Source organism: Pelophylax lessonae (assembly GCF_965119305.1).
Source record: "Pelophylax lessonae genome assembly, chromosome: 7".
Taxonomy (NCBI): Eukaryota; Metazoa; Chordata; class Amphibia; order Anura; family Ranidae; genus Pelophylax; species Pelophylax lessonae.
Genome location: NC_138774.1, coordinates 281,039,613 through 281,062,123, shown reverse-complemented (window position 1 = coordinate 281,062,123; position 22,511 = coordinate 281,039,613). Strand labels below are relative to the sequence as shown.

The window sequence follows — 22,511 nt, the reverse complement described above, 5'->3', positions numbered from 1 at the left end:
TGCAGGTGGGAGAATCTGTCCACAGGACAACTATTAGTCCTGCACTCCACAAATCTGCCCTATCTGGAAGAGTGGCAAGAAGAAAGCCATAAGAAGTCCTGTTTGCCGGAAGCCATGTGGGGGACACAGCAAACATGTGGAAGAAGGTGCTCTGGTCAGATGAGACCAAAATTGAACTATAAGACCTAAAAGCAAAACCCTATGTGTGGTGGTAATCTAACATTGCACATTGCCCTGAACACACCATCCCGTCCGTAAAACATGGTGGTGGGAGCATCATGTTGTGGAGATGAAAATTTGCAGCAGGGACAGGGAAGCTGGTCAGAGTTGATGGGAAGATGGATGGAGCCAAATGCAGGGCAATCTTAGAAGAAAACCTGTTAGTCTGCAAAAGACTTGAGACTGGGGCGGAGGTTTACCGTCCAACAGGACAACGACCCGAAACATACAGCCAGAGCTACAATGGAATGGTTTAGATCAAAGCATGTTCATGTGTTAGAATGGCCCAGTCAAAGTCCAGACCTAAATCACATTGAGAATCTGTGGCAAGACTTTAAAAATTGCTGTTCACAGACGCTCTCCATCCAATCTGATAGAGCTTGAGATATTTTGCAAACAAGAATGGGCAAAAATGTCCCTCTCTAGATGTGCAAAGCTAGTAGAGACATCCCCAAAAAGACTTGCAGTTGCAATTGCAGGGAAAGACGGTTTTACGAAGTATTGACTCGGGGTGGTGAATACAAATGCAGCCACACTTTTCACACATTTATTCGTAAAACATTTTGAAAACAATTTATCATTTTCCTTCCACTTCACAATTATGTGCCACTTTGTCGCATAAAATCCTATAAAATACATTTACTTTTTTTGGTTGTAAAATGACAAAATGTGGAAAATGTCAAGGGGTATGAATACTTTTTCAAGGCACTGTAACAGTTTAGTTAGACTTTTTTTTTTTTCCTGGTCGACTTCTGTGCACTGCTTGGTAGGGTGTAGAAGGGACCTTCGCCTGTTAGGAGGGCTTGGTTTAATCAAACAGGTAATCCTTTGAGAAATGGCAAGCCGTTTCATGTGATCCAGCACTCGCCTGTGACCGAGAGAGAGAAAGCACAGAGCCTGCAACCGTCCCCAATGTCTGTAAGTCGAATATTCTTTAAATTAGCTTGGTTACTTTTATAACTAAACCCATGCAATTTGTTCCTGATTGCCGCTACAAGTAGAATGTGGTTCCCATTATCTCCGGGCTTTGGGAATTCATTGTTTCTCTTTAATAGGAATTTGCTTTGCATTTACCGTTGGCAGAAGTCATGGCATCCTTCGTCTATATTGGACTTGCATCCTTTTAAATATCTTTAATTTAATTGAAGAGAAACATCTTAGTAACACAGTCTTCCAATTTATTTGCTTTTCTTTTAAGTATTATAATTACAAACCAGAAAACAAACAAAGGCGAGATTGTGTTGGGTAAATCGACCATTCTGCTTTGTGTTGACTTAATGATGTGAGGTCTACCAGTATTGAATTCTTTGCAGGATGTTTTTATTAAATCGGCCCATTCACTATAATGAACGTTTAAAGGGTATTGCCAATTTATCTTCTTGTACCAAAAAAAAAACTTTTCCCCCGAGGAAACCAGACATTTGTATGAATGGTGTGTCCTTTTTTATTGTTTCTTTTTTTAAACCTGGAAAAATGCAGCTAAGCTACTGTTTGTTGGAGTCAGCGTCTTAAAATTCAACATGGTCAGTGCATTTTTCTTTTTTCTGTGTCTGAGACTTTTGAGAAGCAAAAATGTTCTCATTGTTGGAGAAACTATAGGGTTTCATTGAACCCAAGTTGAGAAAAACAAAGACGATCACCAAAATCACAGTATCAGCACAACACTTAGATCAAATTGGTGGTTATTGTAGTGCCCCCTTACATTGATGGTCGTCGTTGTGTCCTCGTACGTTGATGGTCGTCGTTGTGTCCTCGTACATTGATGGTCGTCGTTGTGTCCTCGTACATTGATGGTCGTCGTTGTGTCCTCGTACATTGATGGTCGTCGTTGTGTCCTCATATATTGATGGTCGTCGTCGTCATGTCCTCGTACATTGATGGTCGTCGTCGTGTACTCGTACATTGATGGTCGTCGTCGTGTACTCGTACATTGATGGTCAGTTTTGAAGAATTACACCTCTCTCTGCTAAAAAGATCTGCGGTATCCGTGGTTACTTTGCCTGAGGAGCCCCTTGCAACCTCTCGAGAAACCATAGTGATCCATGAAACCCAAGTTGAGATCACCAAAACATTTAGTATATCATGAAAATGGGGACTAGAAAACATTGGTGGTCATTGCAGTTTCCCCTTAAACTAGTAATCATTGGACATTGCCGTGCCCTCCTATACTGATGGTCAATGTAGTGCCCGCTTGCATTGGTGGCAATTTTTAAAGAATTACTCCTCTCCCAACTAAAAAGATCCTTGGTGTCTGTGGTTACTTTGCCTTAGGAGCCCCTTGCAACCTCTGGAGAAACCATAGTGATCCATGGAACCCAAGTTGAGATCACCAAAACATTTTAGTATATCATGAAAAGGGGGACTAGAAAACATTGGTGGTCATTAGTGTCCCCTTACACTGGTAATCAATGGACATTGCCGTGCCCTCCTATACTGATGGTCAATGTAGTGCCCCCTTGCATTGGTGGTCAGTTTTGAACAATTACACCTCTCACAGCTAAAAAGATCCTCAGTGTCAGTGGTTACTTTGCCTAAGTAGCCCCTTGCAACCTCTGGAGAAACCATAGTGTTCCATGGAACCCAAGTTGAGAGCACTATAACATTTAGTATATCATGAGAAGGGGGACTGGAAAACATTGGTGGTCATTACAGTGTCCCCTTACACTGGTAATCAATAGACATTGCCGTGCCCTCCTATAATGATGGTCATTGTTGTGTCGTCCTACGTTGTTAGTGTAGTACCCCTTTTACATTCGTAGTCAGTAGAGTGCCCCCTTACATTGGTGGTCAGTTTTGAAGAATTACACCTCTTGCCAATAGCTAAATAGATCCTGTGTGTCTATGGTTACTTATCTGAGAAGCAACATTTTCTTATTGCTCGAGGAGCCCCTTGCAACCTCTGAAGAAACCATAGGGTTCACTGGAACCCTAGTTGAGGTCCCCAGAACATTTAGTATGACATTAAAATAGTGCTACAAAACCGTTTGCTTCAGGACATGCTGGCTTTTATGATGGTTCATTTGTGTTCTAAAGAAGATTTACCTAACTTTGCGGGAGGAAGAATTCAACCACTGATTTTGGGAGTTAAGATCTTTTTTATACTTTATGACCAAAGTTACAATTCACCTATGTTGGACATCCCATTTCAAAACTTGGCTGTTAGGTCAGGTACGGACGTTAGATGCTTCATGAGAAGACCTCCGCATTCCAGTTCATTCCAAGGGTGTAAAGTAGGGTTGAGGTCAGTACTCTGTGCAGGCCACTTGAGTTCCTCCACATCAAGCAGGTCAAACCATGTCTTTATGGAGCTGGCTTTGTACACAGGGGCACAGTCCTAGTGGAACAGGAAAGGGTCTTCACCAAATTGATAAGGGTTGGGATAGGTTGGAAGCACCCAGTTGTTTTAAAATGTCTTTGTATGTTGTATTAACCTTTATTCTTCACCCCTTAAAACACCTGATCTAACTGGGAATGACGTCAACATTATTTCAGTCATGTAGATAGAAACAATGGTATCCACAAAGTAGGTGGTAGAAGTCCCTAACCAGCATGGAGAAGGGCTATGTGTTTCATAAGTCTATTCAACCTTGATGATGCAATTTTTTGTTACAGATTATTTCTATTTGAAATGCCCTTTAGGTCTCAATTAATTTAATGGATAAACCCTTAAAATTCTGGTCGGTCTACGGATCTACAGCACTTTTTTAGTTTTTTTGCTGTCTGATCGTATCTGGGTACATGGGTTTGACTAAAATGGATGATGTGTATTCTCAATTCACTACCCTAAATTGAAGACCACCCTTAATTTTTTTTTTTTTTTTTTTTTGGGTTACAGTGGATCTCCAATGCCAAGTGGAAGATTCCCATGTATAAAAACCACCATGTAGACTTACCTTTGCTCAGCTTCCAAGACACCCCGGAGACACGAGAAACCTCATCATGCCTTCAGAAATAGTTGGGAGCTCAAAATCCCAAGAGAATGTACTCCATCTCATTGTATGTGTGCATTCTCATGGGATTTCAAACTCCCAGCTCTGCCAGAAGGCATCGTGACGTCTCTGAAAACGTTGAAGGCCGAAGTTGATGTTTTCTTTTTCTGGTCTGCAACACTGGTGGAGGCACGAGTGACGTCACCAGTCCCCACTGCTGCCTCCTGGGATAGCTGGGTGCTCGATATTTCAAACTCCTAGCTCTGCAGGAACGCATGGGGACGTCAGCCATGCCCTCCCGAACATGTTGCAGGCCAGGGCCAAGGTAAGTAAAAAAAATATACAAAGAAAAAAGAACAGCGCTAGACCAAAAATATTGTAGCTGCTAGCAATAGAGGAAACACGTACACCTCTAAGAAAAAAACAAAAATTGCAACACGAATAGTGATGAGGTCAACAAACAAACCACTTTTGAACAATTGTCCTATGGACAGTCAAAATGTTAGCGAGGACCCATTATGAATAGAAAGAGTCTATAAAAAGTCTATAGATAGTAGTCCATAAACTATGTTAGCCCAGCAGAATATTAGCATGCATAAAGAAAGGGATGTATTCCAGAGATAAAACTATAATCCTTCCACTTTATAAAACTCTGGTCCGACCGCATCTGGAGTATTCTGTCCAGTTCTGGTCGCCGGTCCTCAGGAGGTTCAGAGAAGGGCAACTAAACGAATTACTGAATTGGAGGACCTTAATTATGAAGAGCGTCTGCAATCGCTTGATTTATTCTCCCTGGAGAAGAGATGCCTGAGGGGGGACATGATAGCAATTTATAAATATCTCAATGGTGATCTCAGCATAGAAAAAAAGCTATTCAGTCGGAAGGACTCAATGAGGGCATACAATGCGTCTGGAGGAGAAGCGTTTTAACCTCAGGCAACGAGGGGGGTTCTTTACTGTTAGAGCTACAAGATTGTGGAATTCTCTACCTCAAGAGGTGGTTTCTGCGGGAAGTATGGCTACTTTCAAAAGACTCTTAGACTTACATCTCAAGAATCAGAACATTCAGGGGTATGCAAGATGATGACGGCCACACACACCTACACAGGTTGAACTGGATGGACTATTGTCTTTATTCAACCTCACATACTATGTAACTATAATGTGTAATAATAATCCTTCACATGTATGGATATAGAAGAAATGTATGGATATGGAAAGGGATTAAAGCAAGCATCAGGGCATGCCAGAGAGCTTTCTATGTGTCCCAGGAGAGCTTGCTCTCTGGCGTGGCTTGATACTTGCTTTAATAATCATGTGGCGGTTAGTTCAAGGTCCATAAAGACATGGATGGGTGAGTTTGGGGGTGGAGGAACTTGACTGACCTGCACAGAGTCCTGACCTCAACCCGATAGTACAATGAATTAGAGCAGGGACTGTGAGCCAGGCCGCCTTGTCCAACATCATTGCCTGACCTCACAAATACGCTCCTGGAAGAATGGTCAAACATTCCCATAGACACTCTCCTAAATTTTGTGAACAGCTTTTCCAGAAGAGTTGAAGCTGTTATAGCTGCAAAGGGTGGGCAAACTCAATATTGAACCCTACTAACACTGGGATGCCATTAAAATTAATGGGCGTGTAAAGGGAGATGTCCCAATACTTTTGGTAATATAGTGTACCCTTTTGTCTTGAACTCTTCCTGAAAAACAGCAGTTCACTCCTGTGTCTTGAGCCTCATAACTGCAATCTGGTGTGGGAGATCATCTAAGGTAGGTCGCTGAGATTTGGCGATGTCACTACTGTCCTACTCACTGTTCTCCCTGCTGGAGAGGAAGCTGTACCTGAGGACCTGCAGTGCAAGGATCTCCCTGCTGCTGCTTTATTCACTCTGGGAAGGCTGTCCACAAGGTTTAGAAGAATTGAAGCTGTTATAGCTGCAAAGGGTGGGCCAATTCAACATTGAGCCCTACGGACTAAGACTGGGATGCCATTAAAGTTCATGTTTGTGTAAAGGCAGGCGTCCCAATACTTTTGGTAAAATAGTGTATTTTTTCGCCATCTGTGTCCCATTCCGGAGATTTCCCTTAACTTCCTGTCCCATAGCCAAACAGGAAGTGAGAGGAAATCCCTGCAAATTAGGGGAACTCCTTGGTGACTCCAAGGTCACTAGAACTGGTATCCCCATTGGAACCAGATTCTGAGTACTCCAGTTTGCGTAAATCACCCCCAGAGATCGCTTCTCTTTTTAGGAAGCCCATGTAACGCCTGAAGCATTACAAACTTTTAAAAGTTTACACTCTGGAGGATTATTATCTCTTTCTTGGGGCGTGATCTTAGCCGTAGAAAGTGGAGGTGGACGTGTTTTTTATTAACCTTTTTTGGATCCATACACTTCATGATACTTCCTACCCCAGAGGCCCTGGCCGGGTTATGCCACAAGTGTTGCCGACCTTGAGGGTCATGATTTTCTGGTAAGAGGCCATCTAGTTTTTGGTGGCGGAATCACTTTGGCGGTGAAGGCTCTCATTACAGAAGAATTCCACGGCTTTATTGTGGCTAATTTTCATGTTTGGACATTATCTGGGGTTTTATTTTTCTTACATGTTGATAGACTTTTTTTCATATTGTGCTTCATTTTTACATTATGGACATTATTTATTAATGATGAATTAATGAATTTTTGTCATATTAATTAAATAGCGCAACTTTTTTTGGGCATTTTGATCCCCATTGGAATATTTTCCCTCTATTACTTTTCTGGGGACAGCCCAAAATTTGGGATTTTCTTTCCCTTTCAATGGTTATGGTGAACAGGACAAATGGAGAGGGGGAATCTCCCGAACGGCGGGCACCCGACAACAATAAAAACAAAATCCACTCCATCCAAAACTAAAAAAATAAAGTTTTGCTTGTAGGTATACTTTAAATCTGTAATTTTATGTCTTTTGATGGGATATTATGGGCTAGAGGGCTTTAACTAGGTTTGGGATACGGTTCCCAGCCGCCTTATTGTAGCTTCTAGTTAAGAGAGAAATTAAAATTCTTGATGGTTGGCTTTTGTTTGCTCACCACTTCATTGCTATACCAGAGAAATATGAGTGACCGTGTTAGAGGTCTCAGGAATGTACTTACTGATAGCTGTACCAGGCTCAGAACCGACCCTGCAGGTGGGGGGAGGATGGCGTATTCCATAAGCTGAATTTTGTAATGCATATGTGAAACCTGTGGAGGCCTAGACCATGTGCTAGTCACATATATTCTAAACTGGTTTCTGGCTTCTTGAGTAAAAAAAAAAATGAATAATAAAATCTAGGTAGCCACTTGCTTTTTATCATGGCATACACTATTAAGTCAAGACAAAAAAATTAAATATACAGTTATATATATATATATATATATATAGTTATTTTTTATATATATTTATTAGGGCTGCGCATCTTCACTTACCTCGCGATTCGATTCCGTTTATTAGGGTCACGATTTGATACGATTCGATTCCACGATGCATCACGATTACTGCCCATGCCCAGCCCAATGGTTTTCAAAACTTTAAAAGCAAATGAAAATAAAAATGATTCTTTAATTTGTGACTGCTTGTTTTATAAAGGACACTTCCCTGGACCCTGGCATGGCCTGCAAGCCCTGCATAGTGTACTGCAAACATATAGGCGGTCTCCTCAGGGATGTGATAAATACATGGCGGTGTATGGGGGTCTCCTCAGGGATGTGATAAATACATGGCGGTGTATGGGGGTCTCCTCAGGGATGTGATATATAAATGGTGGTGTATGGGGGTCTCCTCATGGATGTGATATATATATATAGCGGTGTATGGGGGTCTCCTCAGGGATGTGATATTTGCATGGCGGTGTATGGGGGTCTCCTCAGGGATGTGATATATACATGGCGGTGTATGGGGGTCTCCTCAGGGATGTGATAAATACATGGCGGTGTATGGGGGTCTCCTCAGGGATGTGATATATAAATGGTGGTGTATGGGGGTCTCCTCTGGGATGTGATATATACATGGCGGTGTATGGGGGTCTCCTCTGGGATGTGATATATACATGGCGGTGTATGGGGGTCTCCTCAGGGATGTGATATTTGCATGGCGGTGTATGGGGGTCTCCTCAGGGATGTGATATATACATGGCGGTGTATGGGGGTCTCCTCAGGGATGTGATAAATACATGGCGGTGTATGGGGGTCTCCTCAGGGATGTGATATATACATGGCGGTGTATGGGGGTCTCCTCAGGGATGTGATATTTGCATGGCGGTGTATGGGGGTCTCCTCAGGGATGTGATATATACATGGCGGTGTATGGGGGTCTCCTCAGGGATGTGATATATACATGGCGGTGTATGGGGGTCTCCTCAGGGATGTGATGTATACATGGCGGTGTATGGGGGTCTCCTCTGGGATGTGATATATACATGGTGGTGTATGGGGGGGGAACCTTCCAGGGGCCAGAGCACTGATAGCTCCGCTCTCCTCTCCCACGAGACCCGGCCGCCGCCGCCGCCACTCTCATCACGCGCCAGCGCCGCCATGACAATCTGTACTGACAGACAACTCCCCCCCCCCCCACCCCCGGTAATGACGTCATTAGGTAATCGATTTTGCAGTCCCCCCGAATCGATGCAGAATCGAGAAGGGTCGCGATGCATCGATTCGGCGATTATATTCCGCAGGCCATTTGGCTAGGGTCAGTGTCACTACTGGTAGCATGAGGAGATAACTGGACCCTATAGAGGTTGCACAGGCAGTCCAACTCCTCCAGGATGGCACATCAATACGTATCATTGCCAGAAGGTTTGCTGTGTCTCCCAGCACAGTCTCAAGAGCATGGAGGAGATTCCAGGAGACAGGCAGTTACTCTAGGAGAGCTGGACAGGGCCATAGAAGGTCCTTAACCCATCAGCAGGACCGGTATCTGCTCCTTTGTAGCAAGGAGGAACAGGATGAGCACTGCCAGAGCCCTACAAAAACACTGGTGTGAATGTCTCTGACCAAGCAATCAGAGACAGACTTTGAGGGTGGCCTGACCCCCGACGTCCTCTAGTGGGCCCTGTGCTCACTGCTGGGCATTGTAGAGCTTGATTTTCATTTTCCATTGAACACCAGAATTGGGAGGTCCGCCACTGGTGCCCTGTGCTTTTCACAGATGAGAGCAGATTCACCGTGAGCACATGTGACAGACGTGAAAGGGTCTGGAGAAGCCGTGGAGAACGTTATGCTGCCTGTAACATCGTTCAGCATGACTGGTTTGGTGGTGGTCAGTGATGGTCTGGGGAGGAATATCCATGGAGGGACACACAGACCTCTACAGGCTAGACAATGGCACCCTGACTGCCATTAGGTATCGGGATGAACTCCTTGGACCCGTTGTCACACCCTACGCTGGTGAAGTGGGTTCTGGGTTCCTCCTGGTGCATGACAATGCCCGGCCTCATGGCGAAAGTATGCAGCCAGTTCCTGGAGGATGAAGGAATTGATGCCATTAAATGGCCCCCCATGTTTGTCTGACCTAAATCCAATAGAACACCTCTGGGACATTGTTTTCGGTCCATCCAATTCCGCCAGGTGCACTCAGTCTGTTCAGGAGCTCCGTGATGCCCTGGCCCAGATCTGGGAGGAAATACCCCAGGACACCATCTGTTGTCAGGCATGCATACAAGCACATGGGGGCCATACAAATTACGGACTACCATTTTGAGTTCCTGCAATGAAAGTCAGGGGGGGGTTTGCGACTTTCAAATAAAGATCTAGAGAATGTGTAATAAATGATAAGCCATGTTCCATTAGCATCCAATGTTGAAAATAGTAATTCATCAAGGGTGTTGGTAACTTTGTTCAATTCTCCTCTGCTGGACTACACAACTCTTCCTCCTCTCCTCCTGTAGTCCAGCAGGGGGAACTAGGTAATGCTGACAACACTACTTGGGATTTCAGTGCACAGAGGCAGAGTTGTCAACTCCCTACAGGAAGTTGGGCACTCACTGGTTGTCTGGCAGATAATCAGATATTTTTCAGCATTTTTGAAAAGACGAAACATGAGAAAATGAGCAATAAAATACATTATGGCCTCAAGATGGAGCTGAGGAGCATATAAAATGTATTTGTAACGAGATACAATGTAATACTTTTTTTTTTTTTTGAGAACACAAGAGGGAACTGGCGAAAGTTTAATCGCTGTTTAAATTTTATTTCCTTCTAGAGTTGTTACATTATCTCGTTAGTCTATGTGGCGATGAGGCAGGGCTCCTCTGTGAATGTTAAAGAAACTGGACTGTCCTTCTGCACTTTCTCCATGTATTAAATGTTTTCTTCGCTCTTCTCTTTCAGATCAGTGTACGTGTGACCACAATGGATGCAGAGCTGGAGTTTGCCATCCAGCCCAACACCACTGGCAAACAGCTCTTTGACCAGGTGAGTAGCTATTCTAAAATCTATTCCTTCTGGTTTAAACAAAAAAAAAAGACTTTTCGGCTGTGTGGTTTTTTTTTTTTAATTCAAACTTCAGGTAGGTGAAAGATGAAATCTGCTCATATTTAAAATATATATTCTGGCTGGTTTGATCTCCAAGGCCTTCACTGAGTACCACACATACACAGTAGCATACCCAATAACCTCAATGGAAAGTCTGTCTTCATTATTCCCAGGGTTGGTCGGCTTTTCTATAAAATATAATAGGATTTCCACTGTGCCCAGCCAGATGTTTGTGAGAAGGCTATGCAGCTTCCAATGGCCTCACATTGAAGGTCTACAAGGAATTGAGCAAGGTGTTTGTGGGATTTGGGTGGGTATGCTGGAAGTCCCCATATAGGGGGACTAGAGAGGGAGGCCGTCGGTAGGGGAAGACTTGAGAGGCAGGCCATCGGTGGGGGGAAGACTAGAGAGGGAGGCGGTCGGTGGGGGGGGAAGACTAGAGAGGGAGGCCGTCGGTGGGGGGGAAGACTAGAGAGGGAGGCGGTCGGTGGGGGGGGGGAAACTAGAGAGGGAGGCGGTCGGTGGGGGCAAGACTAGAGAGGGAGGCGGTCGTGGGGGGGGGAAGACTAGAGAGGGAGGCCGTCGGTGGGGGGAAGACTAGAGAGGGAGGCGGTCGGTGGGGGGGGAAGACTAGAGAGGGAGGCCGTTGGTGGGGGGAAGACTAGAGAGGGAGGCCGTCGGTAGGGGGAAGACTAGAGAGGGAGGCCGTCGGTGGGGGGAAGACTAGAGAGGGAGGCCGTCGGTGGGGGGGGGAAGACTAGAGAGGGAGGCGGTCGGTGGGGGGGGGGAAGACTAGAGAGGGAGGCGGTCGGTGGGGGGGGGAAGACTAGAGAGGGAGGCGGTCGGTGGGGGGGGGAAGACTAGAGAGGGAGGCGGTCGGTGGGGGGGGAAGACTAGAGAGGGAGGCGGTCGGTGGGGGGGGAAGACTAGAGAGGGAGGCGGTCGGTGGGGGGGGGAAGACTAGAGAGGGAGGCGGTCGGTGGGGGGGAAGACTAGAGAGGGAGGCAGTCGGTGGGGGGAAGACTAGAGAGGGAGGCCGTCGGTGGGGGGGGAAGACTAGAGAGGGAGGCGGTCGGTGGGGGGAAGACTAGAGAGGGAGGCGGTCGGTGGGGGGAAGACTAGAGAGGGAGGCGGTCGGTGGGGGGAAGACTAGAGAGGGAGGCGGTCGGTGGGGGGAAGACTAGAGAGGGAGGCCGTCGGTGGGGGGGGGAAGACTAGAGAGGGAGGCGGTCGGTGGGGGGAAGACTAGAGAGGGAGGCGGTCGGTGGGGGGAAGACTAGAGAGGGAAGCGGTCGGTGGGGGGGAAGACTAGAGAGGGAGGCGGTCGGTGGGTGGAAGACTAGAGAGGGAGGCCGTCTGAACACTACAAAAACAGGGCAGTGGGTGCCGCCAGAGAGGGCAACTGCTAAGAAACCTGTGACCACCTATGATGAGAAGTTACAAGTCTCCTTGCCTAAAGTTGCAGAGACTCTGCTTACAACAAATGTTTTGCAGGTACTTCATCAGTTGCAGCTTTAAGGCTAAGTGGTGAAACAACAAAAACAGTTAGCAGTTAACAAAAACACAAATGACCTCTCCCCTACAGTGTGCAAAAGTTCACATGGAAGTTTCTGAAGTCTGCTTGGAGGGCGGTTCTATGGTCTGATGAGACCAAAAATAAGCTTTTTGGCCATGAGACCCAACACCATGTTTGGTGTAAGCCACACATTGCACATCAATAGCAACATGATAGTAACATCAGCTTACTGCAGCAGTCGGTGGGAGACCTGTAAGGGTAGAATGAATCCAGCAAAATACAGGGAAATCTCTTCAATCCCTGGCAGTGCAACTTGTAACTCCTTCACAGTGGTCATAAGTTTCTTGGAGGTTTCCTTCTCTAGTCTCCCCCGCTGTTGGCGGCCTCCCTCTCTAGTCTCCCCCGCTGTTGGCGGCCTCCCTCTCTAGTCTCCCCCGCTGTTGGTGGCCTCCCTCTCTAGTCTCCCCCGCTGTTGGTGGCTTCCCTCTCTAGTCTCCCCCGCTGTTGGTGGCTTCCCTCTCTAGTCTCCCCCGCTGTTGGCGGCCTCCCTCTCTAGTCTCCCCCGCTGTTGGCGGCCTCCCTCTCTAGTCTCCCCCGCTGTTGGCGGCCTCCCTCTCTAGTCTCCCCCGCTGTTGGTGGCCTCCTTCTCTAGTCTCCCCCGCTGTTGGCGGCCTCCCTCTCTAGTCTCCCCCGCTGTTGGCGGCCTCCCTCTCTAGTCTCCCCCGCTGTTGGCGGCCTCCCTCTCTAGTCTCCCCCGCTGTTGGTGGCCTCCCTCTCTAGTCTCCCCCGCTGTTGGTGGCTTCCCTCTCTAGTCTCCCCCGCTGTTGGTGGCTTCCCTCTCTAGTCTCCCCCGCTGTTGGCGGCCTCCCTCTCTAGTCTCCCCCGCTGTTGGCGGCCTCCCTCTCTAGTCTCGCCCTCTGTTGGTGGCCTCCCTCTCTAGTCGCGTCAACTGTTGGTGGCCTCCCTCTCTAGTCTCGTCAACTGTTGGTGGCCTCCCTCTCTAGTCTCGTCCACTGTTGGTGGCCTCCCTCTCTAGTCTCGTCCACTGTTGGTGGCCTCCCTCTCTAGTCTCGCCCACTGTTGGTGGCCTCCCTCTCTAGTCTCGCCCACTGTTGGCGGCCTCCCTCTCTAGTCTCCCCCGCTGTTGGCGGCCTCCCTCTCTAGTCTCCCCCGCTGTTGGTGGCCTCCCTCTCTAGTCTCCCCCGCTGTTGGTGGCCTCCCTCTCTAGTCTCCCCCGCTGTTGGTGGCCTCCCTCTCTAGTCTCCCCCGCTGTTGGTGGCCTCCCTCTCTAGTCTCCCCTGCTGTTGGTGGCCTCCCTCTCTAGTCTCGCCCACTGTTGGTGGCCTCCCTCTCTAGTCTCGCCCACTGTTGGTGGCCTCCCTCTCTAGTCTCGCCCACTGTTGGTGGCCTCCCTCTTGAAATCTCCCTAGTGGGTGACATAGACCGCAATAAAAAATTAACTGAGGTCCTAGTCCTTCCCCCAACCAAAACCTAAAAAAATATTACCTTTTTAGTTCCCACTTATTTTTTTTTTTTTTTGGTCTTGCAAGGGGCACTTTAACCTTTCTCTCTATATAATATATCTCTCTATATAATATATATGTCTATATCTATCTTCTTTTTTTTTTTTTTTTTTTTTTCGGTTGTCGCTCGATGGGGGAATAAAATAAAAAAAAAAAAAGGTTAAAGTGCCCCTTGCAAGACCAAAAATAAATATATATATATATATATATATATATATTTATTTATCTCTCTATATAATATATCTCTATATAATATATATCTCTATATAATATATATCTCTATATAATATATATCTCTCGATAGATATAGATATAGATATATATATATATATATATATATATATATATATATATATATATATATATATATATATATATATATATATATATATATATATATATATATATATAATATAATTTTTTTTTTTTTTTTTTTTTTTTAATATACTGTGGTTCAACTTTTGTATAAGGCAAGTTTAGCCAAGATCTTGTGTGTAATGTAGCCCTCAAACGCAGTATAATAAATATTTTATTTATTTTTTGTCTGTACCCCATTCTGTTAAATTTTTTGTCTTTTATTTTGTTCTAAATTTACCCACTCAAATCTGTTTTCTGGGAACCGAAAAGCTCAGAACCAAAAAAAGAAGCGGCAGCTCCTGTAAGTGTTCCCAGCCATGTGTAGGTCTATGTACACCCCTTGGAGCCCTGGTATTGGCAGGAACAGCGCTGGGTGTTGTCCGTTGGCAGCCTGGATGAAGAATGGGATTTGTGAGCTCTGAGAGTGCCAAATTCCCCTCACCCCCCCGGCTGCTCTGGGTGGGGAGTGGAAGGGTTCTAAATTTGCTCTGCGGTTGAGCTTTGTCACTGCTTCTGACCAGATCTATGCGTTTGGTTTAGCTGGGTTAACCTGCACTCCTTTTATAATTAGTCATTGACTAGATTCCTGCAAATCATAATTTTATTTATTTATTTTTTGTAAGTCAATAGGTTAAAGTGGATCTCTAAAAACAAAAACGGACTGTACCATATATTTCCTTTTTGATTTTTGGCTTGACCCCCCCATCCTTTATTACCTCTTGATCCTGCCAGTAGATTCATTATAGTTCCTTAACCACTTGCCTACCGGGCCAAAGGCACTTCTCTCATTTATGTAAAAATCTGTTTTTTTTTTTTTTGCAAGAATATTACTTCGAACCCCCAAACAAAAAATACACTCGTTTACCAAAAGTATTGGGACACCTGCCTTTACACGCACATGAACTTTAATGGCATCCCAGTCTTAGTCCGTAGGGTTCAATATTTAGTTGGCCCACCGTTTGCAGCTATAACAGCTTCAACTCTTCTGGGAAGGCTGTCCACAAGGTTTAGGAGTGTGTCTATGGGAATGTTTGACCATTCTTCCAGAAGCGCATTTGTGAGGTCAGGCACTGATGTTGGATGAGAAGGCCAGGCTCGCAGTCTGCACTTTAATTCATCTCAAAGGTGTTCTATCGGGTTGAGGTCTGGACCAGTCAAGTTTCTTCACCCCAAACTCACTCATCCATGTCTGTATGAACATTTGATCCATATGGGTCTGTGGAAGCAGTTGGGGGGGGTCTATTGAAGCAGGGCCCATTGTGGAAACAGTTGGGGGTCAGTGGAAGCAGGTGGTGGGGGAGGTTCGTACGTACTTGGTGGAAGCAATTGAGTGTTGGCCAGTGGAAGCAGGGTTTGTGTTGGAAACAGTTGAGGGGGGGTGTCCATGGTGAAAGCAGTTGAGTGGGGCTTGTTGTCGGTGGTGAAAGCAGTTGAGTGGGGCTTGTTGTTGGTGGTGAAAGCAGTTGAGTGGGGCTTTTCGGTGGTGAAAGCAGTTGAGTGGGGCTTTTCGGTGGTGAAAGCAGTTGAGTGGGGCTTTTCGGTGGTGAAAGCAGTTGAGTGGGGCTTTTCGGTGGTGAAAGCAGTTGAGTGGGGCTTTTCGTTGGTGAAAGCAGTTGAGTGGGGCTTTTCGTTGGTGAAAGCAGTTGAGTGGGGCTTTTCGTTGGTGAAAGCAGTTGAGTGGGGCTTGTCGGTGGTGAAAGCAGATGGTGGGGGGAGGGGGCGGGGGGTCCGTGGCAGAAGCAGTTGAGGGTAGGTTAGTGGAAGCGGGGCCCATGGTGGGGGCAGTTGAGGGGGGGGGGTGTTGAAGCCGAGTCCATGGTAGAAGCAGTTGAAGGGGGGGGGATTTCGATGATGCAGAGCCCATGCATCGGCATCTTCATTATGGGCACCTGGCTTTGATTGCTGGGGGCTTCACAGCCGCTGCCCATTGCTCAATGGTGGATGCAGTCTAATGGGACCTGCCAGTGTCCCAGAAGACTGCAGGGGGGAGGGAGAAAGGATAACTTCCGTGCTCGGAATGGAAGTGGGAGCGGGTACCTGCTTCTATCCCCCCCCCCCCCCCTCCGCTCCTCAAATTGCCAATTGTGCAAGAGGAGCAGGGGACGAGTCCTTTAAAGCGGAACTTCCCCTAGTTCCACTTTAAGGATTAATCTGCTTATATTTTGCCTTCACTGGTACCTCATCCCCTCCCTTCTCATTACATGTAATAATAGAACCTGTTTTAATTGGATATTTTATTTTGGACACAGTGACATCATCACTTTGCCTCTGTGGTTCTCTATGCAGTGCGGGCAGATCATGGCTTGTGGGAGGGGCCGGCAAGGGGGCTGTACATAGCTCCCTGAAAACATCACACCCCCCTGCCTCAGTACTCCTTTCAAGAGCCCTCAGCCCTGATACAAGTAGTGGGCGGGCTTTTGGGAGAAGTTATGCAAATATCAAAATGCTTTGATGGGTGGGTGTCAGTGTGGAGGAGTGGGTGTTCCTAGGCAGGCTGTATTTATTTACATCTAGGTAACACCTACATGTGATGCTGAGCCTACATGACTGAAAGTGGTGGGACCAGGAACAGTCAGAATGAGGACGGAAGGGCTAGATGATGCTGGATGTCCTGCAGCCAGAAAATGAGGAAGGCTCTATTTGACCTGCAGCAGCTTCTAATGGGAGGTGATCTATAGAACCAAAATTATGCTCTTAGGAAACATCCAGACAACTGAAGAAGCCTGTACAGAGTTAAAGCAGAACTCCATCCTAAAATAACAAGATATAAATAAAACGCCCAATGAAAGATAATGTAACAATCCCATCTTCAGTACTGATATCCCCCCCCCCCCACCCCACCAAGTACTTTTTCAGTCACTTGACCATAGACTCCTGGGCAGCATCATTCAACCCACTTCCTCAGTCCATGTGATCCCGGACAAGCCCCCAACCTGTGACTGGACAGTGAAAGGAGAAGCAGCACAGTGATGAGCTTATTTGTGTCACTCTGCTCTCTCCACCTATCAGCATGCTTCCTGTCAGCCTGTGAATTGCGGCTCCTTGTGTTGCTAGTTTCTCCTGTTACAGAATCTCCATTCTTTTGTATCGGCCCAGAGTTGAGCTTTACCATCAGATTTAATGGATGTCTCCTCTTTCCTCTTTGCAGGTGGTGAAAACGATCGGCCTTCGGGAAGTCTGGTTTTTTGGGTTACAGTATCAAGACACCAAAGGCTTCTCCACATGGCTGAAGCTCAACAAAAAGGTAATGTTTATGAAGCGATCGAACATTCACTTCCATTCGATCAAACATTTGTGTCCATCTGATCAAGCATTCCATTCAGTCAAACATTTGATTAGGTTCAATCAGACATTCCATTTATTGAACATTCAATTCGGTCCAACAGCTTGACTCCCTTCTGCGTTCGGTCCAACAGCTTGACTCCCTTTCCCCGTTCGGTCCAACAGCTTGGCTCCCTTCGGCGTTCGGTCCAACAGCTTGGCTCCCTTCGGCGTTCGGTCCAACAGCTTGGCTCCCTTCGGCGTTCGGTCCAACAGCTTGGCTCCCTTCGGCGTTCGGTCCAACAGCTTGGCTCCCTTCGGCGTTCGGTCCAACAGCTTGGCTCCCTTCGGCGTTCGGTCCAACAGCTTGGCTCCCTTCGGCGTTCGGTCCAACAGCTTGGCTCCCTTCGGCGTTCGGTCCAACAGCTTGGCTCCCTTCGGCGTTCGGTCCAACAGCTTGGCTCCCTTCGGCGTTCGGTCCAACAGCTTGGCTCCCTTCGGCGTTCGGTCCAACAGCTTGGCTCCCTTCGGCGTTCGGTCCAACAGCTTGGCTCCCTTCGGCGTTCGGTCCAACAGCTTGGCTCCCTTCGGCGTTCGGTCCAACAGCTTGGCTCCCTTCGGCGTTCGGTCCAACAGCTTGGCTCCCTTCGGCGTTCGGTCCAACAGCTTGGCTCCCTTCTGTTAAAAATAAAAAAGATCTGCAGAGCTATTTATTTTTTAAAACTGTGTGAATGTTTGTTCTGTCGGTGGTTATTCGGCTGTTTTCTCTCCAGGTTGATATTCATTCAGTAAAAATATAGGTTTGGCAAAATACTGCATTATGGCCACTAGATGGTGCTGATAATCCTAGTGAGTAATCATTTATTTATTACAGTCATCTCCATCATGTGGCCAGATTGTGGTGTTTTGCTGATTCACTCTCATTTGTGTTGAGTATCATTCAACCTAGTGAGAACACCATAATGTGACCACTAGATGGCGATGAGGATCATGGCGTATGGGCATTTTTTTTATGGTCATCAGCCCCATCTAGTGTCCAAAATGCAGTATTTTCCTGATTTGCTTTATTTTGTGTTGATTACCATTCAACCCGGTGGGAGAATTACATAATAACATTCGATTTTGCTCCCAGAACAAATGTACATGGGGTTTCTCAGAACAAATAGCCCGGTTTTTTTATATATATATATATATATATATATATATATTACAGCCCACAGTGTGTTTGCTCTACCACAAGGAGTCGGAATCACTTTCCACTCTGGCGAGGTTGGAATTGTGACAATCGCTTATGATTGATCGAATAAATATCTGTGTGTCTGTGTTCAAGAACCGACCATAATCTAGATTAATAGATAATTTCCATTAAATATTTTTATTCAGCACAGTATGAGGTGTATTTATAGAAAATTCCCAGTGCAATTCTTCCTGCGAAACTACATGTGTGAGGGTTGGCAAAATCGAATGTTACTGGACTATTTTCTCTCCAGGTCGGATGTTCTTCATTCATAGAGATAATGTTAATCAGAAAAATACAGAGTTTATGGCCACTAGATTGAGCTGGCCATAACAATAAAGTATTTTTTTTTTTATGATCATTAGTGCCATCTAGTGGCCATAATTCAGTATTCATGTTATGAATGAAGAACATCGGATCTGGAGAGAAAATAGCCGATTTTGTTGGTAGTGGCACAGATGGTACATGCAGTCCACGATCACTACAGGGAGCTGATGGTCATAAGAAATAAATACTTAGTTACTGCTATTGCCAGCTCCATCTAGAGGCCATGGACTGCATTTGCATTAATTCTGTGCTATTGCCAGTAAAATCTGCTATTTTCTCTCCAGGTCGGATGTTTATCCATAAGGATAACCTGAATCAAAAAATACTGCATTATGGCCACTAGATGGAGCTGCCAATAGCAGTAAATAAGCATATCTTCTAATCATCAGCTCCATCTAGTGGCCATGGCCTGCATGTACATTCGCTCTGTGCTATTGCCAGCAAACTTGGCTATTTTCTATTCGGGTTGGATGTTTGTTTTTTTTTTTTTTGTTTTTTTTCCATAAGAATAACCTGAATCAAAAAAATACTGCATTATGGTCACTAGATGGAGCTGGCAATAGCAGTAAATAAGTATTTCTTATAATCGGCTCCATCTACTGGCCATGGCCTGCATGCACATTCGCTCTGTTCTGTTGCCAGCGAACTATTTTCTCTTCAGTTTGGATGTTAAAACTGTTAACATGAATCAAAAAAAATACTGCATTATGGCCACTAGATGGAGGCAGCAATAACGGTAACTATTTCTTATGATCCCCAGTGCCATCTAGTGGCCATAATGCAGTATTTTCTTGATTAAGGTTATTCTCATGAAAAAAGAACATCCAACCTGGAGAGAAAATAGCTGATTTTGCTGGCAAACAGAACAAATTACATACAGTCCATGGCAACTAGTTGGAGCTGATGGTCATAAGAAATAAATACTTTACTGCTATTGCTGGCTCCATCTAGTGGCCATGGACTGAATTTGCATTCATTCTGTGCTATTGCCAGTAAAATCTGCTATTTTCTCTCCAGTTCGGATGTTTATCCATAAGAATAACATGAATCAAAAAAAAATACTGCATTATGGCCACTAGATGGAGCTGGCTAAAGCAGTAAATAAGTATTTATGATTATCAGCTTCATCTAGTGGCCATAGCCTGCATGTATATTATTCGCTCTTTTCTATTGCCCGCAAACTCAGCTATTTTCTATTCGGGTCGCATGTTTTTTTTTTCATAAGAATACCCTGAATCAAAAAAATACTGAATTATGTCCACTAGATGGAGCTGGCAATAGCAACAATTTCTGATGCCAACCAGTGCCATCTAGTGGCCATAATGCAGTATTTCCTTGATTCATGTTTTTCTTATGAAAAAAAAAAGAACATCCGACCTGGAGAGAAAATAGCCGATTTTGCTGGCAAACGGAACAATTTACATGCAGTCCATGGCCACCAGATGGAGCTGATGGTCATAAAATTAAATGCTCATTTACTGCTACGGTATTTCCGGCTCTAAGTATTATTTTGGATTGCCATCTAGTGGCCATGGACTGCATGTGCATTCAATCTGTTGCCAGCAAAATCTGCTTTTTTTCTCTCCAGGTCGGATGTTCCTCTTTCATAAGATAAACCTGAATCAAGAAAATTCTTAATTATGGCCTCTAGATGGCGCTGTGGATCATAAATACTTTACTGTTATTGCCAGTTCCATCTAGTGGTCGTCATGCTGTATTTTTTTGGATTCATGTTATTCTTATGAATAAAAAAAACATCTGACCTGGAGAGAGAAAATAGCAGATTTTGCTGGCAATAGAACAATACCTATGTACATGCAGTCCATGACCACTAGATGGCGCTGATAAGAAATAACTTATTTACTGCCATTGCCAGCTCCATCTAGTCTAGTGGCCATAATGCAGTGTGTTTTTTTTTATTCAGGTGGTTCTTATGAATAAAAGACATCCAACCTGGAGAGAAAATTGTCGATTTTGTTGGCAAAGGCACAGAATGAATGCACTTACAGTTCATGGCCACTAGATGGAGCCAGCAGTAGCAGTAAATAAGTGTTTAGTTCTTATGACCATAAGCCCCATCTAGTGGTCATGGACTGCATTCGTTCTGTGCCACTATCAGCAAAATCCGCTTTTTTCTCTCCAGATGAGATGTTTTTCATTTATAATAACGTTAACGAGTCAGGTACTGAATTATGGCCAATAGATGGCACTAATGATCATAAAAAACTTCTTTATTGTTATGGCCAGCTCCAACTAGTGGCCATAATGCAGTATTTTCCAGATTCACAAAATCAAAACTTTTTTTTTTTTTTTTTTTTTGAGACTGAGGGAATGCTCTTTCCAACCTGCAGCAGACTGATGACATCATCCCAGCCTAGGCAAAGTCACTGACCGGGTTTTTTTCTTATCTTTTTCTCAGGTGACGGCTCAGGATGTGAGGAAGGACAGCCCGCTGCTGTTTAAGTTCCGAGCCAAGTTCTACCCGGAGGACGTCTCTGAGGAGCTGATCCAGGACATCACCCAGAGACTCTTCTTCCTGCAGGTGAAGGAAGGCATCCTAAATGACGACATCTACTGCCCCCCGGAGACCGCTGTGCTCCTCGCCTCCTACGCTGTACAGGCCAAGTATGGAGATTTTAACAAGGATGTACAGAAGTCAGGATACCTGTCCCAGGACAAGCTTCTCCCGCAGAGGTACCAGAACCTTCTTTTATACTGTACTAGGGTACCAGAATCATCCTTATACCCTTCTAGGTTACCAGAACCTTCCTTCTACCGTACTAGGATACCAGAGCATTCCTTCTACCGTACTAGGGTACCAGAACCATCCTTATACTTTACTAGGGTACCAGATCCTTCATTTTACCCTACAGGGGTACCAGATCCTTCCTTCTACCCTACAGGGGTACCAGATCCTTCATTTTACCCTACAGGGGTACCAGATCCTTCATTTTACCCTACAGGGGTACCAGAACCTTCCTTTTACCCTACAGGGGTACCAGAACCTTCCTTTTACCCTACAGGGGTACCAGAACCTCCCTTCTACCCTACAGGGGTACCAGAACCTCCCTTCTACCCTACAGGGGTACCAGAACCTTCCTTCTACCCTACAGGGGTACCAGAACCTTCCTTCTACCCTACAGGGGTACCAGATCCTTCCTTCTACCCTACTGGGGTACCAGATCCTTCCTTCTACCCTACAGGGGTATCAGAACCTTGCTTCCTACCCCCCTAAAAGGGTCCCAGAACCTTGCTTCCTACCCCCCTGCAAGGGTCCCAGAACCTTGCTTCCTACCCCCCTGCAAGGGTCCCAGAACCTTGCTTCCTACCCCCCTGCAAGGGTTCCAGAACCTTGCTTCCTACCCCCCTGCAAGGGTTCCAGAACCTTGCTTCCTACCCCCCTACAAGGGTTCCAGAACCTTGCTTCCTACCCCCCTACAGGGGTCCCAGAACCTTGCTTCCTACCCCCCTACAGGGGTCCCAGAACCTTGCTTCCTACCCCCCTACAGGGGTCCCAGAACCTTGCTTCCTACCCCCCTACAGGGGTCCCAGAACCTTGCTTCCTACCCCCTTACAGGGGTCCCAGAACCTTGCTTCCTACCCCCTTACAGGGGTCCCAGAACCTTGCTTCCTACCCCCTTACAGGG

The 22,511-nt window shown here is 45.8% G+C and overlaps 1 protein-coding gene across 1 annotated transcript in view; it reads left to right on the top strand.

Moving 5' to 3' along the window:
- LOC309559676 (moesin) overlaps positions 1–22,511 on the top strand; it is a 103,000-nt gene that overhangs the window by 60,237 nt on the left and 20,252 nt on the right. Inside the window, exons 2-4 of the mRNA XM_082263074.1 lie at positions 10,500–10,583; positions 17,188–17,283; positions 21,284–21,558. Coding sequence (XP_082119200.1) covers positions 10,500–10,583; positions 17,188–17,283; positions 21,284–21,558 — 455 coding nt within the window. The remainder of the gene's footprint in view (positions 1–10,499; positions 10,584–17,187; positions 17,284–21,283; positions 21,559–22,511) is intronic.